Source organism: Asterias rubens, chromosome 4 (genome assembly GCF_902459465.1).
Source record: "Asterias rubens chromosome 4, eAstRub1.3, whole genome shotgun sequence".
NCBI classification, from domain to species: domain Eukaryota; kingdom Metazoa; phylum Echinodermata; class Asteroidea; order Forcipulatida; family Asteriidae; genus Asterias; species Asterias rubens.
This window is the reverse complement of record NC_047065.1, coordinates 12,198,921-12,222,142: the sequence shown is the minus strand read 5'-3', so window position 1 is coordinate 12,222,142 and position 23,222 is coordinate 12,198,921. Positions and strand designations below refer to the sequence as shown.

The 23,222-nt window shown below is 37.5% G+C and overlaps 1 protein-coding gene across 1 annotated transcript; it reads left to right on the top strand.

Moving 5' to 3' along the window:
- Positions 1-18,923: 18,923 nt before the first annotated feature.
- LOC117289371 (dynein light chain roadblock-type 2-like) lies at positions 18,924-22,177 on the top strand. Its single transcript, XM_033770468.1, has 4 exons — positions 18,924-19,027; positions 19,867-19,942; positions 20,859-21,026; positions 21,961-22,177. The coding sequence occupies exons 1-4, from the start codon at positions 19,025-19,027 to the stop codon at positions 22,002-22,004; spliced, it is 291 nt and encodes a 96-aa protein (XP_033626359.1). The 5' UTR covers positions 18,924-19,024; the 3' UTR covers positions 22,005-22,177.
- The last annotated feature ends 1,045 nt before the right edge of the window (positions 22,178-23,222 follow it).

Here is a 23,222-nt window from a genome sequence, read left to right as displayed (position 1 = left end):
AGGGGTTAACCCTGTTTCAGCACTAGTAGTAGTAGGTGGCAATGGCCTCTACAATAGAAAATTGTAGCTCACACCTTGAAGTAGCTTTCAGGCCTCGTGTGTCTGCTGTCTGGCCACTTGCATATTTTAAAAAAATTTATTACCAATCATGACAACAAATTAAATTACTATGATTTGAGTGACCGCTCAAGTACCAATGAAAAAACAAATTTCCAAACAGACATTTTTGTGTTGTGTGATATCGGTTCCAACTCATATGAAATACAATTTGTAGAAGGCATTTCATGTGATTGGTGGTTTAAGGGCCACTGAGAGAAATGACATGTTGTTTTATTAGGTTTCTCAATTTTTTCCCTATTTTACTTAAAGGCACTGAACACGTTTGGTATTTGTCAAAGACCAGTAGCTCACTTGATGTATCCCAACATGCACAAAGTAACAATTCAGTGAAAATATTGGCTCATTTGATCAATTGGCCTTCAACTGAAAAAGGCTTCAGGCCTAAAGTATTGCTCTGTCTCCCACGGCCAGTATCTCCATTGGTGACAAATATTGTGTTTGTGCTAATAGTTAAGATGATGATTTTTCCTGCACAAAGACTACCTATCTCTGAAAGAGAGTAAGAGCACAAAAGTGGTAACATAACATGAATTTCAAAAAAAGTCAATTATTCTTTTCCTGAAAAGTCACCAACAATTCCTTGAGAATAATAGAACATACCCCCCACTACATGTAGGTCAAATGACTATCTTCAAGGTCAATAACGTGCTGTCAAAATTGAGTCTCTAAAGTTTATATAACTTATTATTTTTTGAAAAAGTTACAAAACAAAATGAGAGGGAGTTCAGGTTTGCAGCATAGTGCTATAGTGGCTTTTCAACCCCTACCCTCAAAGATACCCATTATTCCTCAGAGTGACCATGACCAGATTCGAACCCACATTGCGATGATTAACCACCAGAACTTGAATTTGACGCTCTTACCACGACAAGCTTCTTTAATTTTAAATGAAATAAACTATATTAATAAAAGTGTAGATTATTTTAGTGAATCTACACTCAACTGTCAATTCATTACAGACTAAAGTGAATAGTTCAACATGAAAATAGCTGTCTTCCCAAATTAAAAGATAAAAAAAATATGATCAATGTCCAACAAGACACAGCTTAAAAAAGTAACTTTCGATGTACCAAAACATTTCGATTTAAAATAGTTTAATTGTGAGCTGAGCAAACTGGCATTGTACTGGCTAGATAATGTTTGACAAAGTACACAAAATTAGACACAATTAAGGCAACATACACTGTACACTGTTATCTTGGAAAGATTTCCATATCCTGCCACCACTTTATCACTTAAATGTGTACCTCAAGGAGTATCTCATTTGAGTAAATTCAATACAAAATTATCTCTGATTATGAATGAAAAATTGGTGGTAGGATATGGACGCTATCCTCTATATTCAAAAACTCCCTTGATTAAACAAAACTAAAGTGTGACAAGTTTTAACAGAGTAAACTGTACCAATACAGAACCCTAAACAGAAACCTTAAAGGCACTGGATATTATTGGTAATTAATCAAAATAATTGTGAGCATAAAAACTGACTTGTTTTGGGAGAAACGGCTCCATTATTTTCTTGCAGCTTCGATGACCAATTGAACCAAAATTTACTGTTTTGTTATTTTGGGCATATTTTGGGATATACACCAAGTGAAAATACTATTGTTTAATTTACCAAATGTGTCCAAGTGCATTTACAATTCATCAGGCCTAAAAAATGTTCTCAAATCAATCTATATTTTGTATTAGCCAGTATAGTACAAGTTTGCTCAGTCTGTTCCTTTAATACAAACTAGTTTTTAGTGTTTAGCACATTTTACAATAACTGTATCAATGCGCTTTACATAAGTGGCCTCGTCATTGGGCCAATATAATTCCTGTAATCCTTCTCAGCTCCCCGGGAGTATACAGCCCTAAGCTGCAGTATGGTGCTAGTGGCTTTTCAACGTACCCCTAACCTCACAGGTACCCATTTATACCCCTGTGTGAACACAAGTGCCATGATAAGAATTGAACCCACATTCCGATGATTAACCACCAGAACTTGAATTTGGCGCTCTTTAATTTCAAATGAAATAAACTATATTGATGAAAGTGTAGATTATTTTTGTAAATCTACACTCAACTGCAAACAAAAGAGACATGATGTCCAACAAAACACAGCTTAAAACATGTTATCTTTCAATTACCTAAACACTTTCCAGTTAAAATAATTTAATTGTGAACTGAGCAAACTGGCATTGTACTGGATGGATGTTTGACAAAGTACACACAGTTAGATAAAAATAAGGAAACATACTCTGTACACTGATATGGAATAATTTCCATATCCTGCCTCACTTTTTAACTTATGTGTACCTCAAGGAGTATCTCATTTGAGTAATATCAATTTAACATTATTTCATAATGAATGGAAAAGTGGTGGTAGGATATGGACATTATGATTGTCCTCTGTATTGTAAACCTCCCTTGATTAAACAAAATTACAGAGTGACAAATTTAAACAAAACAGAGTTTAAACTGTAGCAATAAACATAACTACTAACAAGAACCTTACAGGCACTGGACACTATTGGTAATTACTCAAAACAATTGTTAGCATAAAAACGGACTTGTTAATGAGCAATGGATAGCTGTTGATAGTAACCAACATTGTGGGGAATGGCTCCATTATTTTCTTATGTATCTTTGATGACCAATTGAGCCCAAAGTTTCACTGATTGTTATTTTAAGCATACATGTGTTGTGGGATACACCAAGTGAGAATACTGGTCTTTGACAATGGGAAACTTTTTGAAAGCTCTGCCACTAGAGGGCAGCAGACCTACCAGGTAAGGGTGCACAACTCCTATAGCAAACAATGGTAAATGCTAAAAATTCAAAAATACTCAAAAAATATTTAGAAGTCTCTCAGCCTCTTGAAAATTAAATCAGATACATTGTCATACAACTAAATTTTAGATTTCTTGTCAATTTTTGGTAGGTCAGCATTTTGGAATTTTTGCTAATTACCCTAGAAGAAACACTCCCAAAAACTCATGCACACCGCTTGTTATCCTTGGGGAACTCGTGTCCAGTACGTCCTGTTCCAGAACAGTTTGGTTTATGCTGGCATTGTGTTATAAAAAACAAAATACAGTTTGGCTAAATCTAAATACAAAACCAAAAACACGCAAAATACAAGGTATTTGCTGTCAGTGACTGTCACTCATGCTTCTCCTATTCCTAAGTTGTTGACAATTACCTGGTGAAGAGCGCCCTCTCTTTGTGATTGGCAGATAGTCTAAAGTTTCCCATTACCAAATGTGTCCAGTGCCTTTAACAATTAGGCCGGAAATATTGAAAAAGTCGTCACACTATACTATAAAGACAAAATCTGTAAAAGCTATGATAGACAATCTAATCAATAGCAAGATGAATTTACTTTAGAATCACAATGGTAACAATAATGTGAGATGATGGCCGTCTTTTGATGAAGATGCCAGTTCTCCCGAGTTGAAAGAGACGAAACATGTATTTGAACGTGCTACAGACTCTGTAGTATCGAGCTTTGCTAATGGCCTCTCTTGGTCCGCATGTGTAGTATCAAGCTTTGCTGATGGCCTCTCTTGGTCCGCATGTTGTTCTCTTAGAAGATCGTACACCAAATGAATGCTGACCAGTAGATTAGCATATAAATATGTTTGCATATCAGTAATCTTATGAATGTACACTTATTATTGAGAAAACCATTTAACTGAAACATAATCAATGACAAAAGTTTAAGTCAGAGAATAGACTAATCCTAATGTAAATTCGTTACCGCATTCTACTCGCCTTCAGCTCATATACTATCCGCGAAACTACACTTTCTCGTCCATTCTCCTTTAGCTCAGGGAAACGGTACTAAATTTTTGGGAATCTACATGTATATTGAATTTAACGCAGAATAAACATATTGATAATACACATGTAACAGCTATTTGTAAAATGAACCTTCAAAAGTATTTTCTTCCGAGAAGCATATTACTAACCAGTACAATTCTTTTATTTTACCATAGTTTCTCAGTTTGACTTGGGGTAGTCCATATACCCCTGAATGTAACAATCTGCTAACTTTCATGAAACATGCAGTTCCAGTAATCTCTAAAACTGGCTATTTTAAAGCATTGGACACTTTCGATAAACAGTATTGTCCAAGGCCCACACCTCGTGTATCACAACTTAAATATAAAATAACAAACCTGTGAAAATTTAGGCTCATTCAGTCATCGGAGTCGGGAGAAAATAACGGGAAAACCCACCCTTGGTTTCGCCGTGTCATGACATGTGTTTAAAATAAATCCGTAAATCTCGATATCGATAATTGATATATTGTTTTAATGTTTTCTCAAAAAGTAAAGCATTTCATGGAGTAATTTTCAAGAGAAGTATTTCACCATTACCTCCTGTAAACCCTGTAAGTTATTTGTAAATCTGTGACTTTTTTTTCTCTTCTTCAAGTGTCCAATGGCTTTAAACACTCTGACATTTATCTTAATTTATAAAAATGTGTAAGGATAATGTTTTACATGTCTGTTTCAACCTTGTTTTACACTAACCTCAAATATCATTCCCACTAAACCAGCAGTACTACTAAAATCTTTATACAAGTCCACAAATGGTACTGTCCACTGTGGCATTCTTTGTTGGAATAGTCTGGACAAAATATAACATTAAGAGGGTTGAGGAACACAACAGAAAGAGTAATGTAGAACACCAGGCCAGTACCCATACCGCAGTGTGGGGATACGCCTTTCCCGCCAGCAGGAGATCTGTGTGTATACTCCAACTGACATCAATGAAGTGTCGACCATTCCGGGGTCCAGGCGCCTCCTAATATGTACACAAAAACTAAAACTAAAGCTAAAACTAAACTGGCAAGGTGTTCCTTGAAAAGAGAGAAGGGGAAGTAGAAGAGGAAATAGAAAAGGAGCACAGTGAACCTATATTCAATACAACATATGGTGCTTCAATTTAGGACTTTTATGGCTCTCCAGATTTTTGTAATAATAAATAAATAAAATTAATAATAAAACTTTTATAACGCGCATTTCACAATACCTATCTCAATGTGCTTGCATTGATTTAACGTCTCCCAAAGATGAATTTAGTTTGGTTCATGAAATTTGAACTCCCGGTTTTGGCGAGAAGTAAAGGTCGCATGGGATCATTATTCAGACAAGATTTATAACATACATGTATTTATATGCACCAAGTGTTTTGATATGCAAATACCTTGTAAACTTATTATAAGTAATTGATAAGGTTCTCATTCAGACATTTTTGATGTCAATATTAAGGAAATTAACTAACTAGTTTAAGCTAGTTATTACATGTAACTATTATTTCATGACATTAGTTTTACAGTTGGTACAGATATTCATCATGTTCATCAGGTCGGGCGTTCTCAGCTTTCTTTGACATGTTTCTTCCATCTTTCTCTGTTGATTTCCGAACCTGCATCCAGTATCCTCCATCAGTTGGTCAAAAAAGGTCTTCTTTGGGCATCTTTGTCTGCCGGGGATGAGTTTTCAAAGTAGAATATCTCCAGCTTTCAAAGTAGAATATCTTCAGCGAGTTATTCAACAGTTAGTCAATAGACCATATTTGTGGTTTACAATTTCCTTGGGATTGGCACTGGAGAATTTGTCTGAGTAGTCTGCACAATTTCCTTAGGATTAGCAATGCAGACATTTTCAAAGTAGTGTGCACAAAGTCCTTGGGATTGGCACCAGAGAATTTGTCAGAGCAGTGTGCACACAGTGTCCTTGGGATTGGCACTGGAGAGTTTGCGTAGGCACAATGTCCATGGGATTGGCACTGGAGAATTTGTCAGAGACGTATGCACAATGTCCTTTGTGATTGGCACTGGAGAATTTGCGTAAGCACAGTGTCCTTGGGATTGGCACTGGATAATTTGCAGGAGCAGTATACAGTATGTCCTTAGAATTGGCACTGGAGGATCTGTCAGAGAGTAGTATGCACAATGTCCTTGGGATTGGCACTGCAGAATTTGCGTAAGCACGGTGTCCTTGGGGTTGGCACTGGAGAATTTGCGTAAGCACAGTGTTCTTGGGATTGGCACTGGATAATTTGCAGGAGTAGTATACATTATGTCCTTGGGATTGCCACTGCAGAATTTGTCAGAGTAGTATGCTCTCCTGATCTTGGCATCAGCAATCAGCATCTGTATCTTTTGTTGAAGAAACGGTGATCGATTACAACCTTGCAACATCAATGACCCACCTGTCCACACGAGGGATGGCACAACTCTCCAGGCGAATCAAACTTCAAACACCTTGAAAACGACATGCACATTATGCAGACAACCAATGTAGTACGAAAACAGAGAAGACAGAGACATTTGCAGTAGAGCAATAGCAAAAGCTGCCACATTGCGCTGCACCGAACACTAGGCTTAAGACCGGAACTGGTATGTGATCTTTCATTTAATATCTGGAATGGGGTTTCTTTAGTAGGTATCTGTAAGTGTCAGTTGGTGTCTAAGTGAAGGTTGGTGTCTGTAAGGGTCGGTTGTAGGCCTAGTCGTTTGTGTTGGTAAGTGTGGTCATGAGTGAGGGGTTAGGGTTACATTAAGGGTTAGGGTGATAGAACTCCCGGGTAGAACTAGGGTTAGGGTTAGGATGAGGGTTAGAGTTGTGTTAGGGATAGACACCTCCAAGAAACCCCATTCCGGATATTGAATGCAAGATCACATAGCAGCTCCATTTGTTTCAAGCCTTTAGCACACCAATTTAGCGTAACTTTAATTTGCATTCTAGAGCTCTCTGAATCCCCTGCCCTCGTTTCCTTAGACAACCCAAGATACACAATCTTGATGCTCCCCTCCAAGAATGTAGTGGTGTCCAGGGGTTCACCAACCTACAACATGGCCAGACATCTCACCAATTGGCACTACACAGCACCATATCACCAACACAAGTTCAACATTCATGTCAGTTTTGTCAAGACAACACTTGATCATCAGTTCCTCCAACACCTGAACAACCAGCATGCACTCATCAAATTGACCATGGAACTAAAGGAGAACAATACCATCATCTTCCATGATGTTCAAGTCACCAGAAATGCAGATCCTCGCCCATACTGTACACTGGAAGCACGCACGCAATTAGCATTATCCACACAGGTCTTCATTCCATTATCCATTCTTGGAGTCCACCATCCAGAACAATTTGGTCCACTGTACCCCCGTAGCAGTTATAATGGGTACCCGAAAACAGTCGTTCAGTTCCAGTTTCATTTTATCGATTCCATACCGGAAACATCCAGCGAGCAGCAGCTCCCACAGAAATTTCACATTTAGTTAGATATTCAGAGATGACAATCATTCAGTTACGTCGTAAGTGATGTCACATTTATGTACTTTTAAAGATGATCACTTAGGCTGTGTACGCATCCAGTGTAGGATATGTCCCTCCTCATGTAAATGCCATTCATTTTTATTACTTGCAGTTCTGGTTCATGTTGCTCCTGCATGATGTCATTTCTCCGTGGTGATCTTCTTCTCTGTCTACTTGTACCTCTTTCCTTGGTTGCCAATCCATGATTCTTGTCCATATATTGTCAGTTCTAAGGGTAAAGTGTCCATCCCATCTCCATATAGGCTTTTTCATATTTTCCTCTGTTCTCTCTTGTTTCCGTGCATTTAATCCTGTCTTTGTATTAAGAAATGTAGCACTCGTCTCTCCATTGCTTTTGTTGGTGTGCAGAGTTTATGTTCTATCAGTTTTGTTGTTTCTGCTCCATAAGTTATTGTTGATAGCCCACACTGATCCTTTATTTTTCTCCTCAATACCATATACCATGTAGGTATGTTCCTATCACAAAATATTCCTCTGTGTCGTCCAAAGGAGATCCATCCTGTCTTAATCCTGATTATAAATGCTTCATCTTTTGTGATGTCGTCCAGTTTTATTGTTTGGTACAGTATTTATATTCATTGACCCTAGCATTCCCTTGGTCCTCCACCATTATTGAATCATCTGTATTGAAGTTGGTCATGAACTTTTCCTTGTGCATCCTCAATCCATTGTCTTTATTTTTGCTCTCTACTTCATTTATTTGCACTTCTAAGTCATTAGCAGAAGAGTTGATAGAGCCACATCATCTGCAAAGCATAGATCTAATAACATTTCTCCATCAATAATGTACCCCTTCCTTCTCATCCAGTAAAGTGTTCTTGAAAACCTCTTCCAACACCATGTTGAACATTTTGGGTGATTTTTTGTCCCCATGTCTTGGTAAATTTAAATCCTACATTATGTATTGCAATACATTAAATAAAAGTTAAATATAATTAAAAAAACACAACACATAAACCACACAACGGATTTGTACAATCTATAAATCATTGCATGGGCTTTGCATACTTTTAAACAAAAGCTACACAGAGTGTGACCCCATTTGACCTTTACTTCCAGTTAAGCGCACTCGTTAGAGCCAATGTCAGTTTTAAACTGTTATCTATTTCGAGAAAAGCGCTGTGGCTGGCTGTTCGGCTCCATTGATCAACAGGTTCAAAGAAAGAAAGAAAGATAGATAGATAGAACAATAGATTAAAGGTTAACATTTCACAACATTACAGCCGAATTGTAACTACATTGTATGACACATTCATTTAAAGTTACTAGATACATAAATCACAAGCAAAAATGGGAATAATGTATACGTTTAATTATTTATACCTCTTGTTTGCAAGCAGATTGATATATAATGTAGTAGAAGAATCAGACATACACTTTATTGTTCTAGCTATGCACTTAGAGAGGCTTTTTGCACTATTATGCACTTTACAAATGTCTTAATATTGCTACAGAAAATCGGGGACGTAGTGCTTTCTGCTCTACCGGCCAGGTTTCAGACTGATGATACCCAAGCCTACATCCGTATGGAGTTTAAAAGGGGTTAACCCTGTTTCAACACTAGTAGTAGTACGTGGCAATGGCCTCTACAATAGAAAATTGTAGCTCACACCTTGAAGTAGCTTTCAGGCCTCGTGTGTCTGCTGTCTGGCCACTTGCATATTTTAAAAAAAAATTATTACCAATCATGACAACAAATTAAATTACTATGATTTGAGTGACCGCTCAAGTACCAATGAAAAAACAAATTTTCAAACAGACATTTTTGTGTTGTGTGATATCGGTTCAAACTCATGTGAAATACAATTTGTTGTAGGCATTTCATGTGATTGGTGGTTTAAGGGCCACTGAGAGAAATGACATGTTGTTTTATTAGGTTTCTCTATTTTTTCCCTATTTTACTTAAAGGCACTGAACACGTTTGGTATTAATTTTGTCAAAGACCAGTAGCTCACTTGGTGTATCCCAACATGCACAAAGTAACAATTCTGTGAAAACATTGGCTCATTTGATCAATTGGGCTTCAACTGAAAAAGGCTTCAGGCCTAAAGTACTTCTCTGTCTCCCACGGCTAGTATCTCCATTGGTGACAAATTAATATTCTGTTTGTGCTAATAGTTAAGATGATGATTTTTCCTGCACAAAGACTACCTATCTCTGAAAGAGAGGAAGGGCACAAAAGTGGTAACATAACATGAATTTCAGAAAAAGTCAATTATTCTTTTCCTGAAAAGTCAACAACAATTCATTGAGAATAATAGAACATACCCCCCCCCCACTACATGTAGGTCAAATGACTATCTTCAAGGTCAATAACGTGCTGTCAAAATTGAGTCTCGAAAGTTTATATCACTTATTATAATTTGAAAAAGTGACAAAACAAAATGAGAGGGAGTTCAGGTTTGCTGAGAACCTGCCAAAATCATGCAAAACATTTCTAAACAATTCTTCCTTTTTGAGTTTGTTTAGAAGAGTTACATGACAAAAACAAGACTCAGGCAAAATTTAGTTCATTTTCAAGTAAGTTTACCAAGTAGGTTTTTATGCCAACAATTACTTTGAGTAATTACCAGTAGTGTCCAGTGCCTTTAATAAAAGATTTTAAATGGTAATATAATGTAGAAATTAAACTGTAAAAAAGGCAACATATTAACATAGGTATTAACAACAGGGGTAAGCCTGGGCAACTAGTGACATTTACTACTTGACTAGTCTCACCACAAACAGTTGCGAATTTCTACTACATGTAGTTGCGAGTAATTTTTAATTCCCAAGATGCAATGCAGCATTTGTTTGCTGCAGGCACAATATACTAAAATTCCTGCTGAAAGAATTGATAGATTGTGTCACTGATGTCAGTGATGTTCAAGGCAGCATGATTAACCTGTAGTAGTTGAATAGCGATTGTCCTGACTCGTCTAAGCAATCAATATTGTCGACCCTAGTCACACAAGTCGCCCAGGCTTAAACAGGAGTAGGCACACTTCATAAAACGTATGTGTTTTGTTTTCTGCAATCACACTATTATGATAGATAAAATGAAAATATAAACAATGTGAAACTTAAACTGAAGGTACTTGACATGTTTGGTAACCGACAAAGACCAGTATTCTCACTTGGTGTATCCTAACGCATACATCAAAAAACAAACCTGTGAAAATTTGGACTCAATTGGTCATCGAAACACCCTTGTTGCATAAATGTGTGTGCTTTCAGATGCATATAAGCTGAAGTATTTTATTGTTTGAATGAGAAATCACCTCTTTCTAAACAAACTATACGTTACTTCAGGGGAAGCCGTTTCTCACAAAGTTTCATACTATCCACAGCTCTCTATTGCTGGTAACCAAGTAGGTCTTTTTATGCTACAAATTATTTTGAGTAATTACCAATAATGTCCAGTGCCTCTATACACCTTTTGATAAAACTCTCTTTATATTTCAGGAAAATTACAGAGGGACCATGGTCCAGTACACGGCTGTCTCACAAGCAAACAACTTAATAATTAGCCTTATAACCAATTCATCACACTACACAAATACAATATGTAAAAGTTAAGTTTAAAGCAACATTATATTATTGGCTTTTGCTAACAAAACAGTTGCTGACACTCCTGGCAGTGTATAGAAGCACTTTATATTATCCACAATTTACAATGTACATTTAAACAAACCTGTATAGGCTTAAGACCGAACAGCCACCTGGGTCACGCGAAATTAGTGAAAATTTATAACACGTTTTCGCTCACTGTGCAACGAACTCAAAACGGGAAATTAGTTTTATAAACTTCTCATAAAATATGACGTTTCAGACAGAAACATTTAAAGGTATGTTTTCTACTGTCAGTGTCAATCATCAATAGACCTATACTTAGTTTGATGTAAATCTGTTATCTTAGACAAGTTTTGTTCATACCAATTATGTAATGTTCCTCAACAAATCAACAAGATGATAAAAGTTACTTTTGAATATTAACGTTTACGGTAACAGGACCAAGTAGCTGTCAGTGTGAAATTTCAAAAAATAAAACCGTGAATAGTCTCCATGTACCAGCCAGTAATTTCAAAATTAATTTCTAAACTTTAAAAATGGTTTCTCCAAACATACATTTTTGGCTGCCAGGAATTTGTGGCCATTAGTAAAATTACTGAAAATATGCATGCATGGGTAATCTTCGGAATCTACACTTATTATTGAGAAATCAAATTTATTTAATTTATTTCATATACAATTACCAGGAGCCAAACAATATGCAAATCATTTTTATGAAACCCATACAAATTGCAATACTGTTAAGACTGTATTATAGTTCTGAACACTGCAGTGCTGTTGCTTTGGTAAAATTTAGTAATGATTGATGTAAAACTACCATTCCTATTTTAAAAGATGTTAAATTTGCATCCAGGATAAAGATTGATAATTTTGGTTTAACCCTTACACCAATGTGTGTTAACACTGTTTACTCAGTACTTTCCTGAGTCCTGTGAAAAGTCCATTCAAGGTGAATGCCCTATTTGTATAGGTTACAAATAACTCATATCATGTTTTTAGAATAAACAATGCAATTACTACCGAAAAAATAGTATCAAAAATTATTGAGGTATTTAAGTGTGCAAGGAAGACCATAATGAAGCCTACTAGAAACTTGTACATCATAGAACTAGTCCCTCAATCAGAAGCTGGATGAAAACAAGCAGGTAATGAGAAGATCAGTGACTTGTTAAATGTGACCCGCTCTAACGAAATGAGGAATGTCTAGTGAATTTCACATTTGCATATTTCATAATATTCCAAACAAGCAAATCTTAATATTTTAAATGAAATAAAAATCAAGATCATACGACCTTCCTGTCTGAACCAATGTGGAATTTTCGACGCCCTTGACGCTTAATTTTACGACCCGTTTTGGAAAACACAAACTCCATAAAAATTAATTTGAAAAAACGCGACGTCTCACACACTCATTAAAATAATATTAATATTTTTGTTTACGATAATGAAAACATCAATTTTTAACCCCCCGTAGTCAGGCAAACAAAATTACCAAAATGAACAAACAACTCAACGAGAAGTTAGATTATAATGTGTAGACAATTTCACCAATAAGTTTGACAATGTTTACCTGAAATTTTAGAGCAATTTGCGTTGATATTTCCAACTTGAAATGCGAGTTTTGTTCCGTCAAGTCAAAACATTGTAAAGACAGCTGTCACTCAGCGCATAGCATCAATCCCCACGGGTATACTCGGCTTGAAGACCCGGGAACATTCGCAATTTCCCCGTGCATGTTTCTCATGATTTTAGCGAAATTTCTTACCCAGCATGAAGTTTAACTGAAAGATTATTCCTTTAACATTCAGAATTATTTTGGTTTGGAACAATTCAACCTTGAAAAACCACAAAACAATGATGGAAATTAGACACTGTTTTCCCAACGTTCGATAAACATTCCACTGTTCCATACGTCGTACGTGTAGCAAAGTTTGTGCATGGTACCCGCGCAGTCTTCGTGTGTACATTGTCGTATTACCAGCGCTGCAACTAGCTATGGCAACAAGACCGGGTCGGGTGATCGGACTCTCACGCTGCATGGATAAACAACGCCTCGGTCTGTGAGCCATACTAAATCTCGCGACGCGGATTTATGAATGGGAGATGTCATCGCTGATAAAACAGGGTTTGCCTTTGGTGACCTTTGAACCCCTTTCAGTGTTGACACATGTTTTTGGTGGCTATATTTAGACACCTCTAATCTTTGGCTTTCCAATGGTACTCTTGGTGGCGCTATGCAAGTTGTGTGAAAAGTTTTGCGACGCTCGCCAAATTTGGTGTTTTCAATGAATGTTCGCTGTCTGTCCCGTGGGATTTGGAACATTTTTGGATAATTACGTCAAGAACATGGCTCAGAAATCGTCTGTTTTTACATCTTTAGTAATCTTTTGACGAAAAGGTAAGACCATTGTAAGTTTAATCAAGATTTAGGCAACCTAAAAGTGTAGTAATAAAAAAATTAAAAAATTCAATAATTTTCATTAATTGTTTGTTATGATTATGTTCGGTGTCAAATTACACGAAATGAAACTTTACTAGACATTCCTCATTCCGTCAGAGCGGGTCACAAATAGTGAAGCTTGTGGGGTCTGTCGTAGAGGGATTAACTTGTGGGCATTATTTGACGATGACACATGTTTCTTTCTTAGGTATGTTGGTGAAGAGAGAGACTTTGTCAAAACTCTCAAGAATGTCGGTTTGACCAAGGTGAATGTCATTTATGATGTTGACGAACTGGCTTAAATTGGTGATGTGGTACTGTTTGTGGCCAAGTAGTGGGTGGAGAATCTTGGTGAGATGTCTGGTCTTGTTGTAGATTGTTGAAACCCTGGGCGCCACGATGGGATGGAGGGGAATCTCGGGATTGTGAATCTTGGGTTGACCGAAGAAACAAGGGCAAGGGGATGCAGAAGTCTTGAGATGGCCTGGGTGTGCTGATGGCTTGAGACGAGACTGATGGAGAGACCGGAGCTTGTTGCTGATCTTGTGTTTGATGGCCAGAATGGAGTTTCTTGGTAAATGTATGTAAGTGTTGGTCGACATCAGAATCGCAGTCTCCTTGAGGTTATAAGTCAGATGTGGACTCGACCACACACCCTAACCGTAACTCAACCATAACTCTACCCTAAACCTAACTCAAGTCCATATCCAGATCCTGCTAATCCTCAAGAACACTAACCTACCAAGACCAAAAGCAAGCAGTAGAATGCTGCCATCTAAGCCCTACCTAAAGACCAATCCATCCACTTCATGCCAGCCGGCACACCACTGTGGGCATATCTACCACTAAGTATAACCACAAGGTGACTAAAATTCTGTCGATTGACACTTACAGACGCCTACCAAAAAACACATCTTGGCCATTAAATGCAAGATCAGCAACAAGCTCCGATCTCTCCATCAGTCTAAGGCCATCAGCTCACCCAGGTACTACCATCAAAAGACCTCTGCATCAACCTGCCCTTGTTTCTTCGATCAACCCAAGTTCACAGTCCCGATGTTCCCCTCCGTCCCATCGTGGCGCCCAGGGTTTCAACAACCTACAACAAGGCCAACATCTCACCCACAACTTGGCCTCAAACAGAACCACATCATCAATTGAAGCCATTAAGCCAATTTAAGTATTGTTGAGCTTCTAGTAAATGGGGTTTATTAATCAATAGTGTTCTTCAAAATTGTTTGGCAAATAGAAACTATCATTTCAAAGTAAAATTTTAATTATTTTGTTGATTTTTTTCTACTTTTTTCAAATTTGTGTGCATTTTCACCAAATGATCTGGAAATCATTAGAAATATAAAAAATCCATTAGCGACCTTATAGTTCTGAGCAGCACATAAGAAAGTGTATAAATGACTAATTGTTTATGGAATGTACGAGCTGAAGGCCAGTACTTTTGTAGTTAAATGATTCTACAATTCAGAGTCTATTCTCTGACTAAATCAATTTCCACAAAAGCCATTGTATGAAGTAAATTAAATGATTTGGATATATCAATAATAAGTGTGGACTTCTAACGACCTCAATGATTTGTTGATACTATTTTATATGTAGTATTGCATGGTCCATTCGAAAAACATAATGTGGATATACATAAACAATAAAAATAGGCCATTCATCTTGAGTGGACTTACAAGTTGATGCTGCATGAGTTCTGCAGAACCATTTACAAAATTTTAACCCTGATTGTCATAACATAGGAATTTGTCATTTTACATCAATCATTAATGGAATTTACTAAAGCAACAGCTAGCACTGTGATTGTTTACTAAAGAGTATAGATTTACAGAATTAATGTTTTAATGATACAATTGATCCATTTCTGGATGTGATCTGCACTGACCTGATTCCAATCTTCTTCTTGCAAGCTGGATGTGCAGATCCGACCTTGAGTCTTGAAACATCTTGAATGCATCTTCAACCACATCTGCAAATAAAATATAATAAGAACTTCCATTAAAAGGGCTAGATGTGATTCATATCATTTTCTGTAATGTACAAGAGAGCCAGTAGGCCCTATATATCAACCACAATAATAACAGATGTTATAATGAAGTTTACCGATGCACATGGTCACCGAGTAAGAATGGGAGTTCAAACAATTCGTACTTGACGATTCCACGGGTCATATCAACTTGACCCATCAGACACTTTGACGGCTCTATGGTACGCACAATCTCCAACTGTAAGACAAGTCAATCTTTTTTAACAGACTAGGCATGCTGGGCGTATCGATAATGTGCATTGTAGTGGTGCAAAACTCAACTAATAGAAAACCCCCTCTATTGGCTCCGCGCCACAGAGATCACCGGTCACCACTCAGAATGCCCTCTATGAGTGGCATACTCCCAACCCGAATAATTGATGACCCGCTGAGCCACGGCAGAGTTGGACTTAACCATTCTGTGCGTGATCGACATGCACGTAAAAAAAAAATGGAAAAACACAATTCGTGTATGAAAAACCTAATGCGAGATTTATAGACGAAACTCAATAAACGCCAGATGTGAGATGGCAGATATATACAACCATTGAGCAGAGATACACCAAGACTAACGGCACATTCGAGTGAATGTGCTCTTCAGGCCAATGTGCCCGCTACGGTAAGTGACACAGATGAGGGAAAGGATATCCGCATAAAAACGTCGATGTTTCTATTCAAAAACGATTTCACCTCCTGGCATGGAGTAGATAGACATAGGGCCAAGGAAGAAGCGGTACTAATTATTTATTCAAATCATCATCATCATGCAGAAACCTCCTCTGGAGTATACTCGCACATTGGTTGAGGTGCAAAATACCCAGGTCAAAATTCTAGTTGAACCTAGTTAAACTGTGTTAACTGGAACTAGTTGAAAACCAGTTGATAAACTAGTTAAATACAGTTAAAACCAGTTGGTTTAATATGGGAAATGGACAGAAACCAACTGGTTTACAATTTCAACCAAGTTGTACACAGTTAAACCTAGTCTAAACCTTACTTTGGTTAATATGGAAAATGGACGAGTTTGGTCACTATCCAGTTGAACCAGTTGACCTCAGTTATTAACTACTATGGCACCACCACGTGAGTGGCATACAGGGAACAGAACACGCATTCATGACAGTGATTTGGGCACGGAGTCGGAAGGAAATTGAGCGGATTTTGTACATGCATTTCAAGTGCTAAATAACCCAAGATTACCATGCACGAATTACCAGCGGTTTTACGGAAATGCATTTCGACAGTAAGAAATTAAAACAAAAAAGATTTACCTTTTGTTGATGAAATTAAGAACTACGTCACCGAGTCATATTCTCTAATAGTTGTAATGGCGCTGGCGCTGCTCAGCTCGCGCATGCGCACTGCTAAATCCTAGCTAGCGGTGCGGTGGGTGGTGGCGGGGTGTCACCGCTTTTGTTGACGTCAAAATAGTTAGGTTTTTCATCCAATGGCATCGCCGTATTTTTTTTCATCCAATGGCATCGCCGTATTTCGGAAAAAATGAATTTTGATCACATAGTAGTCTTTTAACCAGTGGTTTATTTAGGTTTGTTCACTTTCCTTGGATATTATTTTTTTAATTCTGAAAATATTTAAACTTTTTCATTGCAGTCTGTCCAAAATAAAACCAAAATTACCGATAATCACCACGTATGTTTTTTATTTTTTATTTTGTTCTATTAAAAGGCCACAAAGATTGTTTTTATTTTTAAAATATAGTATCAAGTTCGGTAAAAATTCATAAATCTACGTCAGCTATATCTTGAATTCATAGAGCAAGGACCAGTCCTGTTGCCATAGCGTGGTAAATCCTGGAGATCATAAAAAGACACAGTTTTCAGGCCTCAGTCTTAGGATTGCGCGCAAGATTTCCGTCGCGCGACCATCGCGCGACCGACTATAAACCGGCCCGGTGTGGCGGTTTCAGTCTTCCGCCGTGTTCAGTTTTCCGGGTGACGTAGTCGGACATATCAAAACGCTGTTCGAACGGTTTTAGCTTTCCGGCGTGTTCAGTTTTCCGGGTGACCTGTCAGATACCGCCGCGAGTACCCTGGCGAGTACTGTAGTTCTCTCAGCAGTGACCCCCAAATTATTTATATTACGATTCTTTTCTGTGTAGTCACATAATCTCTTGCCCCATCTTTACATGTATTCATTGGTACAACTTTAGGCAGGTCATACTCTGCTTGCATAAAAAACAACTCATACGATCCACGCGTTTGCCGCTAGTTGTACTCGACTCGTGGACGCCGCCATGACAGCTACCGGAGGGTAATGGATAACTCAATACGGCACTAAAAATGGACTTCTTTCGCTTGCTGTGCGCAGACATCGCATGACGTAATGCTACCGTATTTGGTCATTCGGAAAACTGAACACGGCGGAAGTCTGAAACCGCCACACCGGCCCACAAAAGTAAAGTATAAGCTTACTCTATGCTCTATGGTATAAGCAGCTGAGCGGCAGGCGGCGAAAACAAATACTACACGTTGGAACTGTCTTTTACAAATATATAAGCTAAATAGCAATTAATGGATTACATATGTAAGTGAGACATATTCGATTCAGGGAGGAACAAATAATGAATCCACAACAAACAATGACAACTGACAACGAGTATTATAAATATAAAAGGCTAAATAGCAATTACAGAGCTACAGATGCAGGCAGGCCTAACATTTTTTTTAAATATAAAAGGCTAAATAGCAATTACAGAGCTACAGATGCAGGCAGGCCTAACATTTTTTTTGAAAGCGTAAGACTACCTGTAACGTTTGTTTTTTTAAAGCGTAAGACTTTTTATACCTGTTTCTAATAAGGAGGATACAATGGTGGAAAGCTAAATGTTTTATTAGGGTTTCAAAAGTTCCAAACTAGACATTTCGATGCCGTGTTGTAAACAAAAAAGTTGTCTGCTGGTTGTCTGCACATAATACTTCATACGGAATTTTTCTGAAAATGTTTTAATTGTATTTGTTTACCAAAGTATAGTAGCCTAAACAAATTCTGGGGGCGACTTTGCTAGGGGGGGGCGACATTGTCAGGGGGCGACTTTGTAACGACCCGGGGCGAGCCGATTAGGGGGCGAGCTTGTAGGTGGCGAAATCGGACTCGCGAGATCTACCTCCCCGGCGAGATAAAACGAGAAGAGTGGCTCATTGGAATAAACCGACTATATCTTACAAGCAGGCATTTTGTGAAACAATTTGTGGCCAAAAACTAATATAAAATAATTAAAAATACATATTGCTAATTTTAGGGAAGATGCAAAGGTTCTGAAAAAGAAGGCCCGTCCCTTCAAACTTCATCTCCTCAAAAACCACCAAACAAACTTGGCAAACAAAAACACCGTAGCAACCACGGTCTGGTCTCTAGACTTACATTGTGTGCATTTTTCAATACGAGTCAGGTAGTTCTTCAAACTGGGTCCAGTCTAACAAAGAAGAATCACCATCCGTCAGAGGCCGATTAATTCACACGTATTTTATCCTTTAAATTGTCCGTAATTATCATCCATTAAACATGGTAAGTTGTTTCAAATAATAATAAATACACTCCTAACATTCTGTATGAGTGTCTGACGCTTAAGAATATGATAACTACTGTTAAATACGGGGTTAAAATGTATCATCATCCATTTTGCTTTCCATTCGTCTCATGTCATGTGTTGTGTACTGTTGACATTTTGGAATTACCGAAATTTTGTATGACGGTGCAATCATGGAGCAATGATCCATGTTATGTTTTAATGTAACGGGTAGTCTATTCCATGGTATTGGCAGTATGTTTGGAATTCACTATGGAAAAGTTTCCGTATGGCGCCACCACTTTTTTATTGGATATGAAATAGTTTAGTATCTAATTCTAATTTGATTTTAAATCATTTACCTCAAATATCCTTTTTTGTAAAAATGAGTGAAAAAGTGGTGGCGCCATACGGAAAGTTAACCAGAGATCTTTTCTTGTTAATTTTAGATAAATTAGCCCCTAACTAAAATAATTTTTTTTAAATCAAATTAAAGTAAAAAAAAAATGAGTGAAAATCAAACTTTTAAAACGTTTTAGGACTTAATTTACCCAAATGCAAATGAAATATTATCCTAAAACAATAGCATTCGTTATTCACAAGCGCATAAGGTTTATCGTGATTCAGAAACGCAATGCATTGTGGGAAGGAATATGGGGCGGTTTCTATGCAGTTACTACGACTCGCGCACGCAAAGCCTTTACCTTTGTGTGGGTTCAACAGCGCCCTCTCTTAATATTTGGCTATTCGCGATAAACCTTATTAACAATTAAGGAAGTTGTCTTTTGTTTGGCTTACTCTTATTATTATTTTTTTATCTGATAATATTTGTTTACAGAATGAAGTTGAAGAATGTCTGAAGAGGATCTCGTCCCACAAGGGAGTGATTGGAATTATTGTTGTCAATATGGAAGGTAAACATAACACCAATGGTTATCTCAGATCAGTCATTTCATGTTGATATATTAATTTTAGTTCACCTGGGGCCGATTTCCACAAAGATCTAAGATTGATCGTAACTGCAAATCAATCATAGTTGCTAAGTAAGCTGTGCTGTCACTATACAAATCACTATATGGTGATACTGAAAATTTGTCTTGCAAGTTGCAATGAATATTGTTGCTTTGTGAAATGGCCCTCTGAAGTCCTCATCACTGGGCAACAAGATTAGCTAAATGTCCCTTTGTTATGATATACCCAAACAATGCATTACAGAAATGTTTGATGATTCTGCTGAAAACATTGTTTCAAGAAAGCAGCACCAGGTTTTATTTTAAAACAAATGTATTGTTCTTTTTTCTTCTGAAAAACAACGAACGAATAATGTAAATTTGTACAGGAATCTTGCACAGTACTACGGCAAAAGCACAGGGCACCACAGCAATTGCAATGGGTGCTGTGGTTTATTTCAAGGGCTGCCCTTGTCTACCCATGGGAGACAAGTGGTAGTTGCCACAGAATGTACCACTCAGTTGAATGAAGAAATTGCTAAACATAGAGGTGGGAGGATTTTTTAGGGTCTCTTGCCAAAGATACAAGTTATTTGATGCAAGACTAGAATAACAACTGAAAGTCTCAAACATATTTAAACATTTGGAGCCGTTAAAGTGCCTGGGTTTGCTCCCTTCACATGTGTTTGAAATGTGCAAGACTTGCACGGCCAATACACCTAGGCCATTGCCTTGGTTGCCCTTTTCTTCACCTAGGAGCCCTTTCAAAAGTTTATTGTACTGTAGATGGAAAATGGAAAAAGTGCCCTTTGCAAAACAAAAACAGCATTGGCCTCTCAGACTCAGAGATGACATTCCAGACCTATTCTTTTTTTTACAGGTATACCGGTGAGGACCACGCTGGATAATTCCACCACAGTGCAATACGCTGGGCTGATACACCAGCTGACGGCCAAGGCTCGTAGCGTGGTCCGCGACATTGACCCTCAGAATGACCTGACCTTTCTGCGCATTCGGACACGGAAGCATGAAGTCATAGTTGCGCCCGGTAAGCATTTGACATATAAATATAATGTTCCATGGAAGCCTTATAGCCCAAGAAATGCCCTGTATTGAAGTTCACAGTGTCCAGAAATATACATGTACTGGTTACGCAATGAAGACGAGAAGTTCTGTATTTGACCTTGCCCCTATTATCTCTCCTGGCCAACTGGCTCTTTCCAAAACAAATCCACAGGAGACTGTAGAGACCAAGTCCACAGTACACAATCTAGTAAGTTTCTACATAATTACCACCTGTACAAACTGAAGAAATCCATGCACCCATTGCTAGCCTGGAAGGTATGGCACTTTGTGGCAGTCTGTGGTACCAGTGGCAGCTGCACAAAAAGAAGAAACTCATTCACCCAATGCTTGCTTGGAGTCTTTGGTACCTGTATGTAGACGGCTGGTTGTTCAATGACATTCTATCTATGACATTCAACATGTAGGGGCTAAGCTTGGGCGATATCGATTTATTTTATTCACGATATATCGCCGACAATATATCGCGATACTCGATATAATCGCGATTAATGAAATTTGACATCATCAGTCTTAAAACTCCAAGTGAAAGTTGTAGAAGAGACAGTCCTAGCATAAGAGAGGTGTTCTAATGACCTATTCTTCTGGTTTTACTCCAAACCTATGGGGTGCAAGATGTCTCAGCTAGCAAATACATCGCGATATTTAATCGATATATCGATATATCGCGATTATCGATATTTCGATTAAAACCACATCCATCCAATATCGAAATCAGGTCCAAATTAATATCGCGATATTCGATAATATCGTGATATCGCCCAAGCTTAGTAGGGGCCTACCCATGTCAGCACGTATATCAATGAGATATTTTTTTTGTAAATTGTAAAAACCATTATCTTAGAACTTTTTGGATTGAGGTTTTATATTGATGTGTTTTATTATTTTTTTTATTACAGAAAAGGAGTATCTACTGATAACGATCCAAAGTTCCACGGACTGATTCACAGAATGATCGACGCTGGTTCACAGTCGATAATTGTACAGCTTACTTCAATTCTGCTTGTAAATATGAACAACGATCGTCCTTAAGAAATTCCCAACAATAATTAGACATTCTACTCATAGTCATGACTCTCAAATGTAACACTCTATGTATGCTCGCTCTCAAAAAAACCCAAATGAAATCCAAAGTTAGATTGTTTCATTTTAGTACAAACCATTGTGACGGTACAAAAACATTTTATCCCCTAGAACAGCACTTGCGTTACATTCAAGTTTGAAATTGTCAAAACATGATTCAGTAGCCAGAAGTACACCCAAGTTCACCGAGATACAGTGTTTTCGCTTGGATCATTTTTGTGCAAGATACAATGTTTTGGCATAAATGTTTTTTCCCCGTCCCATTCACAAAATAATATATATCGGATCTGATTTTACATGCTTACATTTGGATGTTCAACTAATTGAACGGTTTCAAGTTTTTTCCTTCTCTTTTATGTAATTTTGAGGAGTTTTTATTACTTTGGGTTTTGGTCTGATTGTTTTGGGGTTAATATTAATCAATTTACTCCATCAGAATTATTTTCTTTTTGGGGTTCCGCATTTTATTTATTTGAAATCCTATATATTTTAGGTTTTAGTATCTGGGCCCAATTTAATAATGCCTGTAATCTGATGTTTTCTGCTGACGAAGTGGCCCATAGCAATAATCCTAGAAAACAAATACTGCTATGTGGTAATCAGAGCAAGAGGCACGTGCTGACAGCCATATTCGAGTAGGCTGTCATTTCTTCTTGATAGTTGGTTCAGTAAAATTCTGAATTGCAATTGTGAAAAACAAAATTTTAGCATGCACACACCTTTCAGTGTTTTCCTCAGCAATACACAAATGATTATTTCTTCATGAAAATATAAAGTCCTGCAGTTTAACTGATATTGTTTTGAAGTGGGGATTTGTAGGTTAGGCTTGTTAAGTATTGTTTATTTGTACTACCTTTACTTAAAACAATGTTTAAGAATGCTTTAATTTTTTCTTGGTAAATATACATATTGGGTAAAGTTTTGTTAGTTTTTCTCTCGTTTTATTTTGTTTTTGATTTATATAAGATTTGAATAAATGCTGTATCCAGTTCTTTAACCCTCTGTGAATTGTCATTTTGAATGTTTTCTTCTTTGAGATATTTTTTGTCCCTTTTCAAATATGCATTGCAGCTGAAAG